Here is a 13,063-nt window from a genome sequence, read left to right as displayed (position 1 = left end):
TTGGGTTACAGCTTCGACCGGTGTAGCGTCGTAATGTTCACGTTCGTGCTAAGGCACGTGTTTATTTTATTCAAGATGTAAATTTTCTAATTTCCTATTTCATTAAATATGTTTAACTTTTTATCTATGACTGGCATATATTAATTCCCTTTTAGATGTTTATTTAACTTTAAGTATTAATCTTTAAGTAATTAATTTAATTGCATGTGGCTTACCCATGTGCACTTAACAGTCATCCAACTCCATCCAAACTCAAATATGTTATGCAGTTTAAGTAATGATATTTAAGAGCTTTAAATCTGACTCTCAAAAAAAAAATCGGGATATTACTGAAAAATATTGTGATTGGAGCGCGTGGTTTTTATTTTATTTCATAATCGTCGTTCAACAGCCAATCCAATTTTGGGTTTACTGTTACCAATGTTCAACAACGTCGCAATGTAATTTTGTACCCAATCCATAAGACAAGGGATCTTGAATCCAGAAGACTCTTGGATCAAGTGTTGGGAAATTATTTTTATTTAAACTAACCCGCGTTTGCGTTACACGAAGAAAAAAACCACGAAATCCCATAATCCGTCTACCGTGGAGGATATTTTGCATCAGCACTGTAGTAGGTGCGAGCCGGGTGCGGAATTCGTATCGACCAGCCATTATTGGGATTCGAATCTGGTTCACCTCATTCGGAGGCGAATACTCTTTCCCTTGGTTCCATCTTCACTGAGTATTAACTGTACAGGATGTTCCAATTTTATTGTTTTGTCTAAATTTAGTCATCTTCAAAATGTAAATAGCAATTCAATCGTAATTTATGGAAATAAACGGTTTTTTTTTCTCTTAATCCGCAATGATTAATGAGAAGCAACCATGAGGGTTGACCAGCAACGTAAACAATGGGCGGAACTTTCCAGTTTTTAATTATAAAATTACAAACTACGGAGTTGAACATTAGTGGTCGTAAACCCAAAAATTGGGTCAGCTGTTCTAAGACGGATATAAAATAAAATAAAATCTATCTATTATAGGCCTGGATAGTAGGGCACTGAACCCATGCCCAAGAGTTCGTGGAATCATCCACAGCCGGCCGAAGACTGCCCGTGTAGTAAATGGTGACTGATGCAAGTTAAATCTATCGAGTTGCAAAGTCCTCCATGTTCCTATAACAAATCAATACCTCCGAGGGTACTGAAACAAAAATTTCCTTGTCTTGTGAATTTGTTCAAAATTACCAGGTTACAGAGTTGAACATTAGGAGTCGTAAACTTAAAATTGGCTCGGCTGTTCAACGACGGTTATAAAATAAAATCTATATTTTAATAAGGCGAGTGAAAAAGTCTTTCTCACAGTTCAAATAAGGGGAAAAATCAAAACTGTTACTCAATGCATGATTTGAAACCAAAAGTAGACTACAAGACAGGATGTGAATATTAAAGTGCAAGAGCGTTTAGTTTAGAATAGTAAATTAAGAAAAGGACTTCGACAAAGGAATAACATAAAAAGATTAGTTGAAGCGTTTTATGTTACACACACACATATAAATATAGGGAGGAGGGAGAGACTCCCCCCACTCTATAGGTACTGCCGCGGTCATAATTTTACTGCTTATAATCTTAGTTTAACTTAATTACGCCGAGGGAAAAAAATGTAGCTTTAACTTAAACTAAACTCAGTGGCACGACAGCCCCTAGGGGGCCAAGGCCTACTGGGCTCATCTCAGTTTTCTCAGTGCCTGAGGATCGAACCCAGGACCTGTAGCACGGGAGCGCGAAGCACTACCACTCAGCCACCGGGCGTCTAGCTTTAACTTAAGATAATTTAAAATCTGTTCTCCTATTTATATCCAATTATGTTAGAGGCTATGTGTCCTTTTCGCTCGCACTCACTTGTTTTTTCCTATATTTTAAAAACATGAATGTAATTATAAATGGATGCAGAATTTAACAGAGTATTTATAGTTTGTCTAAGCTAAGAACTCCCCCCGCCACATGGTCTGAGGCCGTATGCTGCTATGGATACAAGAATAGCGTATTTCAGGGAAGGTAGCTTGTCGACCGGCCTGTGGAGGGGTTAGGGAACTGCTCTTGCACCAGAAAGGTTCTGGGATCGAATCCCGGGCAAGGCATGGATGTTCTTTTCTTCTCTGTACTATCTGTCCTTACTGTGGGAGCAACGTTGGCCCACCTAATATGGTGCCCTTGTAAGAGAGGCCAACAAATCTGCCCTATGAATGTCCGAATTGACGAACAATGTTAACACAGGCGGGCATTGGGGGGAGAGGAGGGAAGGTAGCTTCTCTTCACTCTAGGGCTAACACAATAGACCGAAAAAAATGTCCTCTTACTCTCACCGAATCTTAGCCAAAATCTGTCCTAAGCAATGACCCCACACCCCTTGAAATAGTTAGACCTCGTTACCATAGTCACCGCCAAGGGTCTTGACAAATGGCTAGGCGAGTTTTTACTTTAGACAAACTACACGTTAAATAGTTCATTAAACATTTTTTTAGAAAAAAATTGCACGTTGAGACATAAAGGTTTGCCACCCCTGGACTAAACCATCCGACAGAGAGTAATGAAATTTGGCATACTAATAGTTCGTCGCACGAAGGTTACTGTTGACATTAAAGCATTCTATTACAAACCGTTCGAGCGAAAAACGGATTGGAATTTTCTTGCGTCATGTCCACTTAATTGCATGTCGGATAATCGAATAACCCGCTTACACGAATGGAACCAAATCATTTTATATGCAACTAATGTTAAACTTCCCCGTTTAAACTGACATTCTTTGTTTTTTGTCCCCGCCTAATTGCATGAAGAAGAGGTACTGAAATGAAAAAAATTTGTTTATTTTGGAGAAATGCTTCACTAACTAAAATGAAATTTTCGTTTTTCAGTTAAGATAAGGATACAATAGGTGGTCACTTCAAAAGGGTCCTGTTCATTAGTTGGTCTAAACAGGTGTTAGGGGTAAAATTGAAAAAAAAAATCTAATCTTGCTGCTAGTTATACATTGAAGTGAGCGACGAGTGTTTTACCCCTCTTTGAATTATAGTTTGTTTACGGTAAGAACTCCCCCCGCCACTAAATCTGAGGCCGTCTGCTGCTAAGGAAACAAGAATAGCGAATTTCAGGGAGGGTAGCTTCTCTTTACTTTAGGGCAGTGTTTCCCAAACTTATGACTTTTGTGTACCCTTTCTAAATTTTTCGTAATGCTGTGTACCACTAATAAAAAAATGAGTGTATTTTTTACTATAAAAAAAATTGCACAAAAGTTAAAAATCACAACTGGCTGTTGACACCACTAATTATTAACTGCAAACTCCGCAAAAAATAGCAAATAGAAAAATACGTAATCGTAAATTTTCATGGCTAGCTTTGTTTTTAAATAAGTTTGTTTGAAATTTTCGTTTATTGCAAGATATTTCGCATAAGGACGCGTACCCTCGCTAAACTGTTCCCGTACCCCTGGGGGTACGCGTACCACACTTTGGGAAACACTGCTTTAGGGCAATATGAAGAAAAATGATTCCCTTTCTCTCCCCCACCCGAGACAAAATATATCCTAAATAGTGACCCACACCCCTATTTGAAATAGTTATACCTTGTTACCATAGTCACCCCCACAGGTCCAGACGAATAGGGGAGTTCTTACTTTAGACAAATTGTACTTACTTACACATCATTTAGAATTTTAAAAAGGTACAGAGTGATTTGTTTTGTAGTCAAGATTTGTGGTCCCCTCCTGGTGCGCTATTAGCTTTCATAAGAAAAAATTTCAAAAACGTAACAAATCAGTATACAGTGTGTCTTTCTCTTAAGTAAGAATAATTATTGCTTAATCCAGAGAATAACTCTGAGAATGATTGCAAGTTCAGCGAGAAAAGGATGGATTTGAATTAATAGAGGGGGGGGGGCAATGAATCTGGGAAACGATATATTAAAAAAAATTCCAAACTAAAACAGCTCATTAATTTGGAAATTCTCAAGACGAGGTTAGAAAAAAAAAATTTAAAATAAATAATCTGACTATACGTTTGAGAGGAATACGCAATTATTCATGAAAGTCTTAATAGAAACTGAAAGGGAAAATCTAATTTTGATAAATTGACGAATTAAACGGGTATAAAAATAGTCTTCAATTATAGATTTTTTCGGAAGGGATCAAATAATATTTTAGTACCTATATATTATACTATTCACTAATATTGATTTATTTTTATATAACTTTAAATGACATTTATATTTTATGATACTAACACAGATACTATTAATCAAAATTGTTTATTGATCATAAAACTAAGTTTATTTAATCAAAACACTATAATTTGCATTAAATACCATTAAAAATAAAATTTCACAGAAATTTAGGATAGAATATTGCACTCTCCTTTTAATCGAATAACCCTCTCAATAGCATAGATTTGGCTGGAACTGATGATATTCCTTTAAGCGGGGTTGACTGGTTAAGCCTTAGCCGTTGTTTCCTCAAAAATCTTAAAGATGACATCATTGATACTTTATAGCTCTATTTAATAATAATAAAAAAGAGTTATTGCTTGTACTTCAATTAGTTTTTTTTCCCGCTATGTCATAATTTCAATCAACAACAGTTCCGCAATTGACTGATTGTTGACACGTTCTCAGCAGATCACCGAAGTCGAGCATCACTGGCCCCTTTCAGCGTGCGGGTGAAAAACTATTTGGATCAATCTGTGAAGGGACCGAGGGTGTGAGGTATTGGTCCTCGTTTAAATGTTATACCGAAATACTTGACTTCACGCGCATGTCGTCGGTCTATCGAAGCGAAGGGAGCCTCACCTCTGCAGAGTTCAAAATTGTGATGGCATGTCTTCAGATGATTGTCAGGAATGTTTTCCAGACCGTCACCAATAGCCCATTGAGCAGCTTTAGTGCGACGTAAACAACAACAACAATGAAAAAAAAATTTACGTGGTAGCACTATGTCACCAAATTATCTCGAAAGTTACCTGAAATCACGTATTTAATTTGTCACGTCTGTCAAAATATGTTTCGGTATAAGTAAATAATTTAAAAACAGCGGTAATTAAAATATAAAAAAAATTCTTTTGCAATGAAAGGCAAAATTAATGGGAAAGGGGTACTAATTTGCTTAGGAAAAACGTAGAAAATTACTTCAGTTTTATTAACCGCTGTCCCTTTTTTCTTTTTCTCTGGCCTTTTAATTCCTAGTAAGAATATATATATATTTTTGGTATTCCCTCTTTAAAAATAAAAAGTCAAACAGCTGATAAAAAATATTTGTTAGATTATGGTATTATATATTTTACTGAAATATAAAATTCAAAATAATTAGTTTGGAAAAATCTTTTTTTGATTCATATTCAAAAATATATTAATCATTCTGTAAATTAAAGAAGTTTCAATTATAAATAACTGCTTCGCTAAGATTTAAATAACTGCATATTAGTTAAATTGTTTGGAAGTGAGCCGCGTTTGAAATATTTGACTTTTTATGCAGAGAAAGACATGGTGGTTTACATTATATTTAATCTCACCAAATATTATTAAAATTCTAAATTTATTTGTCACTTATCCTGACATGAATAAATACAAAGAAATAATGAAAAAAAATATATTTAATGAAAATTCTGAGTCATATTGTTAATGCTGACGCTCAGTTCATTTAAGTAATGTAATAAATGCATATTAAAATACTAAAAAGTAAGCCATTATGTTACAAAAAGCAACATTTATGGCGTTCAGGTACTTATTCATTTAGATTAATCGTAAACAAGCGCCATACTATTATTGTCGCCAATGATGCTTAATTAATATGGGTAATTCCTATTATATAAATTAAAAAAAATACTTATTTACAAAAATTCCAAGTTAATGGTAAATGTCGATATTATGCCTAGTAATGCTGAATACAGTTAATCTCAATTTTAATGGGCTGAACTACAAAAAACAGGTTTTGTTATGTTTTTGCTTATTAATTTTGTCAGTATATACCGTTCAGTTTTGTACACGATTTCATTGGGTTGTTCAGTTCCGAGTTATTGTTTTTTAATTTTATTAATCCTGTTCGAAGAGTGGATATTCAGCTAGTTGAAAATAAAGAAAAGTTGAATTACAGTTATAAAAATTAGTTCGTTAAAAATAAGTTAACTAACGCTTTTCGTTTCCCGAAACTCTGGTTTTTTTCTCAGGTCAAGAGCTAGCTCTTGTTCAATACTTATTAATATTATAGTCAAATGACTTCTAAACGTACTATTGGACGTATTTTCAAAATTTTAATTAAATATAGTAGCATTAAATTCTAACTTGAGATTCATTTAAACTGAAATAGTTGCAGTGTTATAGTAGTAGCACCTTGGATACATACGTACTATAAAATAGTATCTTTCTCTTGATATACATCTTCAAGAAAGAATAGATAAATGAGATAAATTTTCTTTTGAATATATTTATTTTTAGTGGTAAGAGTACAGCATAAGTAAAAAGTATAAAAAAGGAAGGAAAAAAAATCATTCAAGTTGGATCTGAGAATTTGAATCATGTATATTTGTTTTTGTTCTTAGACAATAGGCAGAGTATGGTAGCTAGCTTGACTCTATGAAGGTGCTTGCAGATGCAATCATATAAGGTCTATGACCACTACTAGTGGCATCATCCTGAGGAAAAGAGAAGCTAAGTCTTTCTTTATAACTATTGTATAGCTGCCAACCTTGGGAATCAAAAATTAGGAACACTATATGCGACAAAATTATACGCCCTAATTACGAGAGAAAGATAAAAATTTAACTATTAAATCATAACACTAATAGACATATATTTAAATATGTAAATTAGTAAAACAAAACTATAAACACTATCTTTTGTGGGAAACTTATAATATTAATGTTTTATAATTAGGAATACCGGTATAATATATTAAAAACAAACATTACCTATTAATATATAATTATTTATCTCCAAATTATAAAACACTGGTAAATAATAATCTACATCATAAACAAATATTTCTGATGCAAGTGTTTAAATACTACAAAAAAAAATTTCCAAAAATAATAATTTAGTGAAATAATCAGCAACAGACAGCTATTGGAATAATATTTTCCAATAAAAAGCTACTAAAAATTACTTTAGCACAATAATCACAGGATGCATGCTTGTGGCGATCAGAAAAAAGGATTGGTTTAAAATCAAAAATTTTATGAAAATTCAGAATTTTTATAAAAATATCAGATTGGATTTAAAAATTAGGAACAAATCCGAAAAATTCTGAACAGTTGGCAGCTATGCTATTGTCTGCTTAGTCAGCTGTAAAATAAAAGCATTTTTCTAGATAAAAAAATATAAATCATGTTACTTTAAAATTCTACAGTGGATCAGAATCCAATCAAAGACTTCAGTTATATTAATAACTGACAACCGTGCCGGAAAATAAAGAGCTTAATTATTTTTATGAATTTAAAAAATATACAATTATATTTAATACATATAGCAAAATCAATGACTGAAATGTTATCTTTTTACGGTACAGAGATATTCTTCAAACTAAATGAGATTCTGCATAAACCATTGTAGAAAATCAAGTCCTGGTAAACATATCTCACAGAAAAACTTTAAGCAGACAATGCTGTGAGACTATTCCCCGGGACAAACATGAATCATCAGTAGAATCCAGGCAAAAGCTAGAAGAAGAGAACAAGTTGCTTCAAATTAATATTGTAATCAAGATACCTTGTTAAGATTTCAACCAATGGTTAAGTATATAGATAAAAGCACAACTCTTCAAATTGTGAATCTAATAAAGGATTGCATACATTAGTTTGAATCAATTTGAATTACAGAGCGAAAGAACAATTAGCACAGAAGTATACATTTTAAGTTATAAGCACAGATTAACAGAAAAAATTTTTAATTATTAAACCTGGCATATCCATCTTTTTCCACGCATATGGCATACTTGCAACACTTTCAGAGTGGTCTCACAACTCTTTTGGGTGGAAGCATCACTCAAACTCATACTTGGGGATTCGACACATCTGTCACTTTAAAATCAAGACGTAAAAAAGGAGTGTAAATTATTGCAACGTTAGGTTTGTTGCTGGATTTTTTCTTTTAAATTCTTTTTGCAGATCCCCAATTTAGTCAGGTTACTTACATCTGAAAGAGAGGGGAAGATCTGATTAATATTATTTAATATTTCTATTGCAGCATCAATCAGGGTTTACACATAAACAATCACAGGACATTACATCACAGCATTTAATAGTTAGTCACAGCACAGATTTTCTTATATTTTCTTTACACAACATAAATGACCCCACAGCCAATTGTTCAGTTGGTGTGTGCACTGGTGAGTCACTGTTTACCCTAGAGACAGCCACATAGGCTTCTTAAAGGCACGAGTCCATGATGGATCATGGAATGTGCATGTTGTGTTATCCCCACGCTGACTTTTAATGATGAGCCAGTACATGTTGATGTGTTTGTCAATTGTTCAGGTTTGATTGCACTGCTCCCAGTTTTTTAGTATCTAATCACCTAAATTCTGTCGACATCACCAGTTCCTTAATGAATACTATTTTCTAAACCGTTTTCAAGAATAAAAATTAAAATCATAAATTAATTTTCTAAACTTATTAGTATCCAGATCAAACATTAAATTAGTTTTTAATTAGAATGCAATAAATGCCACTGATAAAAACAAAAGTAATAAATATTTCTGAAATAATCAAATTAAAAAAATATATATTATTAATTTTATTAATAAAAGAGGAATATACTAACTGGTGGTGCACTGTCTTTTTCTTAACCAGGGTTTGATTAAAGACAAATACTGATAAACATTAAAAGATCATTTAATTCATTATGACTTTAATTATTTTATTAATACTGTAACAATTTATAAACAGTGCTGTACTAACAGTAAACAATCCATACTATTACAATACAGTTGGGGAAAAAAACTCACAATGATTAAGGTAAAATGCCACTGTTAACAATATACAATTCACCGAATAATCAAAACAAAAAACATTATAGTAATAATAGAGAAAGATACTAACTGAGACACTCGTATTAGCTTTTGTTGAGTCTACATCTCATTTAAGCTAACAAAGAATAGAATTAGATTAATCTCCGTGCAATCGAAAATTTTTTATAATCTCTTTCAGTGTTGAACAATATACCCATTGCTATTTTGAAATAGCAATGGGCATTATTCATTAGCGTTATTAGCATTATTCGTTCAGTATATTTTACCAAAGGTGTTTAAAGTGGAAGAGTATTTATAATTCAGGGACAATGCTTTACACCAGCGGTTCCTAACCTTTTGTGAACCATCGCCCCTTTCTCTTTTTGCTCAAAAACCATTCATTGCTGCTTGTGAGCAACCAAACGCTAAGTTATATTTGATTTTAATTTAAATTGTAATGCAAATAAGGAGGCAATTTTATCCTGCCATTTTTATTAATTAAAAAAAAATTTCACCTTTTTTTTCCAAAAAGAAATGATATTTAAAACGGAATAATCAAAACATAAGTACCTTTTTTAAAATTCATATTTTAATGTAATCAAGAAAAAGTTAAAACGTTAGCAACTAAAATTTGAGAAAAAAATGAAGAGTGAGAAAGTACATTTTTACCACTTCATTGACTACCCTGTGCTTGGTGTATTTCAGTTAAAGCTTGAATGCCAGTTTTTATGTTCGTCAGACTTAAACGCAGGTCGCAGGTCTCCTTTGAAGCAAATGTCCAACCCATTTATTTGCTTTGTGAGGAGCTGGACGACAGAACTAAATCCTCTATCCACTAAATATGTTGACGGTAACGAGATGAGGAGCGGCTCAGTTTGTTTCCACAATTGTGGATAAGTGTTCATAAGCTTTACCCTAGCTAACTTGTAACCGTACTTTTTAAAGACGACTTTAGTATACTTCAAGTCTAAAAGCTCAGTCTGCAAAGAGGAAGTGAGCTTATCCACAACTTCAAAAGAGAAAGGATCGAAAATCCAATCCGGAATTTCTAATTTCATCAAAGCTTTAAATCTTGATTCCATATCAGTTTTTAACTGATCAAGGTGATCAGTAAAAATTAAGATTTTTTTCGAGAATCTTGATATCTGCCATTGAACTCTTTCTAAGAGTTGGAAATTGCATTAGCTCTTTGCGACCGATATTTGACTTGTAGATATCAAACTTGGCGATGAATGCAGATATGTTTCCCCTAGCCTTGATAATGTTCACTTTATTTCCTTGAAGTTTTACGTTGATTTTGCACATTTTTTCAAAAATATCCGTGAGGTACGCAGTTTCCAACTTGCGTTGCTTCAAACTTTCACTTAAAACAGGATCAGTGGTATCGAGAAACTCAGTAACCGAGTCAAAAAATTCGAAAAAACGATGCAAACAGTTTTCTTTTGAAAGCCATCTCACATCTGTATGTAGGGGCAAGCGTTCGAAATCTTCATTTTCACGGCAAAGTTCTCGGAACAAACGGTCATTGAGAGAATTAGCTTTGATTTTATTGATGGCAGAAATAACGAATTGTAAAGTGTCATGCAGGGCACCATTCAACTTTTTTGCAGCCAAATATTGACGATGAATGACACAATCAATGGTGATGACCTCCGGTACTTCATTTTTAAGGTGCGCTAGAAGCCGAGTATGACGACCAGACATGGCAGGAGCACCATCTGTTGCACAAGCACTTACATTTGTAAGGGGAATTTCTTTTTCCACAAAATAGTCTTTGACCAATTTAAAAATCTACGATCATTTTGTATCAGTGATCAAAGTTCTTGTAAACAACATTTCCTCGTTCATCCAATCATCTATGAATCTCACGTAAGCTAATACAATAGCTTTGTTATCTATCACAGTTGAGTCATCAATCTGCAACGCAAATTTACCTTCTCTCATAAATTTGATGAGTTTTGATTTAACGTCTGCGGCCATCTCATCAATAAGTCTGGAAACAGTATTACTGCTCAGAGGTTTTATCTTATTGCTCAATCCCTCACCCAACATGATTTCAACAGTTTTTTTAGTAGCAGGTGAAATAAGAGTTTACCAATTGTATGAGGTTTAGAGTTATATAAATGTTTCGTCTATCAATCCGTTTCTCTTATTACATGCCTTTTAAAATCGGAGGGATGGCAATGAGACGAGAGAGGAACATTTGATGAGAAGGTATATAAAAGACCATGAATTTCAATAAAAGAGAATTCTTGAAGGTCAGATTTTCGCCAGCGATACCAAAACGTATGACGAAAACGATCCTGAACTTGAAATGTTTTAATTTTTAATAATCGTAATTCTTTGTCTACACCAGATCCGTAAGCTTCATATATGTTTTCAATTTCGATCTCAAATAGATTTTGTCATTAATATTATTAGCAATTTTTATCTTTTGAATACTCGTCGACCCCTGATCGCCCCCCTAAGGATTATCGCCCCCATGAGGAGCTCTATCGCCCCCAGGTTGGGAACCACTGCTCTACACAATCTTCCCTCTGTTCTTTAAGGGTAGAACCAGAATCATTGAGAGAGAGAACTAGTCATAAAATATTCTATTGCATCTAAACATTTTTCTGCATTGTGTAAAGTAGCACAGATAAGAATATTAGAAAAAAACACTCTCTACTGAATACATTCTGAATATTTTTCTTTACAGCATCATAGTACTAAATCTGTTCGAGTACTGTCAGGGATCTGTCCAGACATTTTGTGAAAGGTCCATGTTTGTAAAATTGAGAAAAAATTACTCGTAATTTGTGAATATAAAATAAACGTTATGTCACATTCTTTCAACCAGGGTCCTGCTTATGTGAATTTGTGCGAATAGGGTCTGTTAAAAAAACTTTTTCAAGGAGTTTTTAAATTGTAAAGACTTACAAGATTATGCCCAACACTGCAAAATTATAATTAAAAAAATTAAAATTTAAAAAATAAACAGCAATTACTGCTACTAAATTAGAGATGCAACATACAAATATTTGGTAATTTGCCTATACTGCTGAACGCAGAATATTCATTTCGGACGAATAAAGGAAGAAGCGTCTGCCAAAGACAAAATTTATTTCGTTTACATCTGTCGTTCTCCCCCACTCCTGGGAAGGGTTTATTCGATTAACAAAACAATAATGAAGATAAACGAATTTGTGAAGGGCCTGAGTAAAAGATAAATTATTTTGTGAAATGTCCGTTTTTATGAAAAGATATTTTGTGAATAGTTCGCTAATGGACCCAAATTTCTTCTAAACAGACTTCTGACTGTGACTACTCTTTCTTATTTGTATGGGATGAGTTCTGGTTATCTGGCTAAATGTCAAGACAAGATTACAATATTTTCATATAATTAGTATATTAAGTTATGTATAAATACACTTCCTTTTTTAGCAACTTTGCTATGCATTCTACAAAGATGTTTGCCAGTTGAATATGGCCCTAGCAGTTTAAATGTATGTGATCTTAACCAATACATTCATCCACAGATAAAGCTGATTCACAGAACATTAGCCCAAGTAAAATTCACAAAGTTTTAATTACTTCATTGAATGGCTATATAATGACGTTTTCAAGATTAACAAAATGTTTATGCATACTCAGATTTTTCAGCAATAAAAATTTCTAAACTCTTCGTTCGAGAAAAACAAATCAGGAATATTTCTGTATTCTGCTCCGCCGCGCCAACTACAATCGCCAAGGTGCTTAACAGATTTTAAACTTGCAAATTTAATAACAAAAAAAAAAAAACACATGTTATGTAGATAGTTGCCTGGGGGTGGTTACGAGTTATACCTTCCGAGTTCCCTTCTCTTTTTTTCTAGTTCCTGGCGGCTGGCTGCCCAGAATTATTCTCCCACAGATCACCAAACAAAATCTCCCCAATAACCCCACAAATTTTATCAACAACAAAAGCCAGTTTTTTAAAGTTGGGCTTTGTACCCAATTGCACATCATTAGTTCCTTTATTTTTAAGAAAAGCAAAATAAATTATTATTTTATAGCACAACCATAAGTAATATTAATAAATAAATAAAAAAAAAATCAGTATCTGAATTAGAAT

At 33.2% G+C, this 13,063-nt stretch overlaps 2 protein-coding genes and 1 long non-coding RNA gene across 3 annotated transcripts; all 3 read right to left on the bottom strand.

Moving 5' to 3' along the window:
* Positions 1-6,434: 6,434 nt before the first annotated feature.
* LOC122273969 (uncharacterized) lies at positions 6,435-9,296 on the bottom strand. Its single transcript, XR_006227835.2, has 2 exons — positions 7,921-9,296; positions 6,435-7,681 (listed from the first exon to the last, which is right to left on the bottom strand). It is a non-coding gene; the product is annotated as an uncharacterized lncRNA (long non-coding RNA).
* A 375-nt stretch (positions 9,297-9,671) lies between these two features.
* On the bottom strand, positions 9,672-10,052 carry LOC122272873 (SCAN domain-containing protein 3-like). The gene has a single exon (XM_043056908.1). The coding sequence runs from the start codon at positions 10,050-10,052 to the stop codon at positions 9,672-9,674; it is 381 nt and encodes a 126-aa protein (XP_042912842.1).
* A 25-nt stretch (positions 10,053-10,077) lies between these two features.
* LOC122272874 (protein FAM200C-like) lies at positions 10,078-11,022 on the bottom strand. Its single transcript, XM_071188504.1, has 2 exons — positions 10,905-11,022; positions 10,078-10,688 (listed from the first exon to the last, which is right to left on the bottom strand). Exons 1-2 carry the CDS (start codon positions 11,020-11,022, stop codon positions 10,078-10,080), a joined length of 729 nt encoding a protein of 242 aa, XP_071044605.1.
* Positions 11,023-13,063: the final 2,041 nt, after the last annotated feature.

The sequence above is a fragment of the Parasteatoda tepidariorum genome, unplaced genomic scaffold (genome assembly GCF_043381705.1).
Source record: "Parasteatoda tepidariorum isolate YZ-2023 unplaced genomic scaffold, CAS_Ptep_4.0 HiC_scaffold_1370, whole genome shotgun sequence".
Taxonomy (NCBI): domain Eukaryota; kingdom Metazoa; phylum Arthropoda; class Arachnida; order Araneae; family Theridiidae; genus Parasteatoda; species Parasteatoda tepidariorum.
This window is presented reverse-complemented; position numbering and strand designations above follow the sequence as displayed.

Coding starts and splice junctions, on each gene's coding strand:
- LOC122272874 (XM_071188504.1), bottom strand. CDS start 11,022: ATGTTGGGTGAGGGATTGAGCAATAAGATAAAACCTCTGAGCAGTAAT. Junction 10,689..10,904: donor CATCAAATTTATGAGAGAAG/GTAAATTTGCGT, acceptor CTTGTGCAACAG/ATGGTGCTCCTGCCATGTCT.
- LOC122272873 (XM_043056908.1), bottom strand. CDS start 10,052: ATGGAATCAAGATTTAAAGCTTTGATGAAATTAGAAATTCCGGATTGG.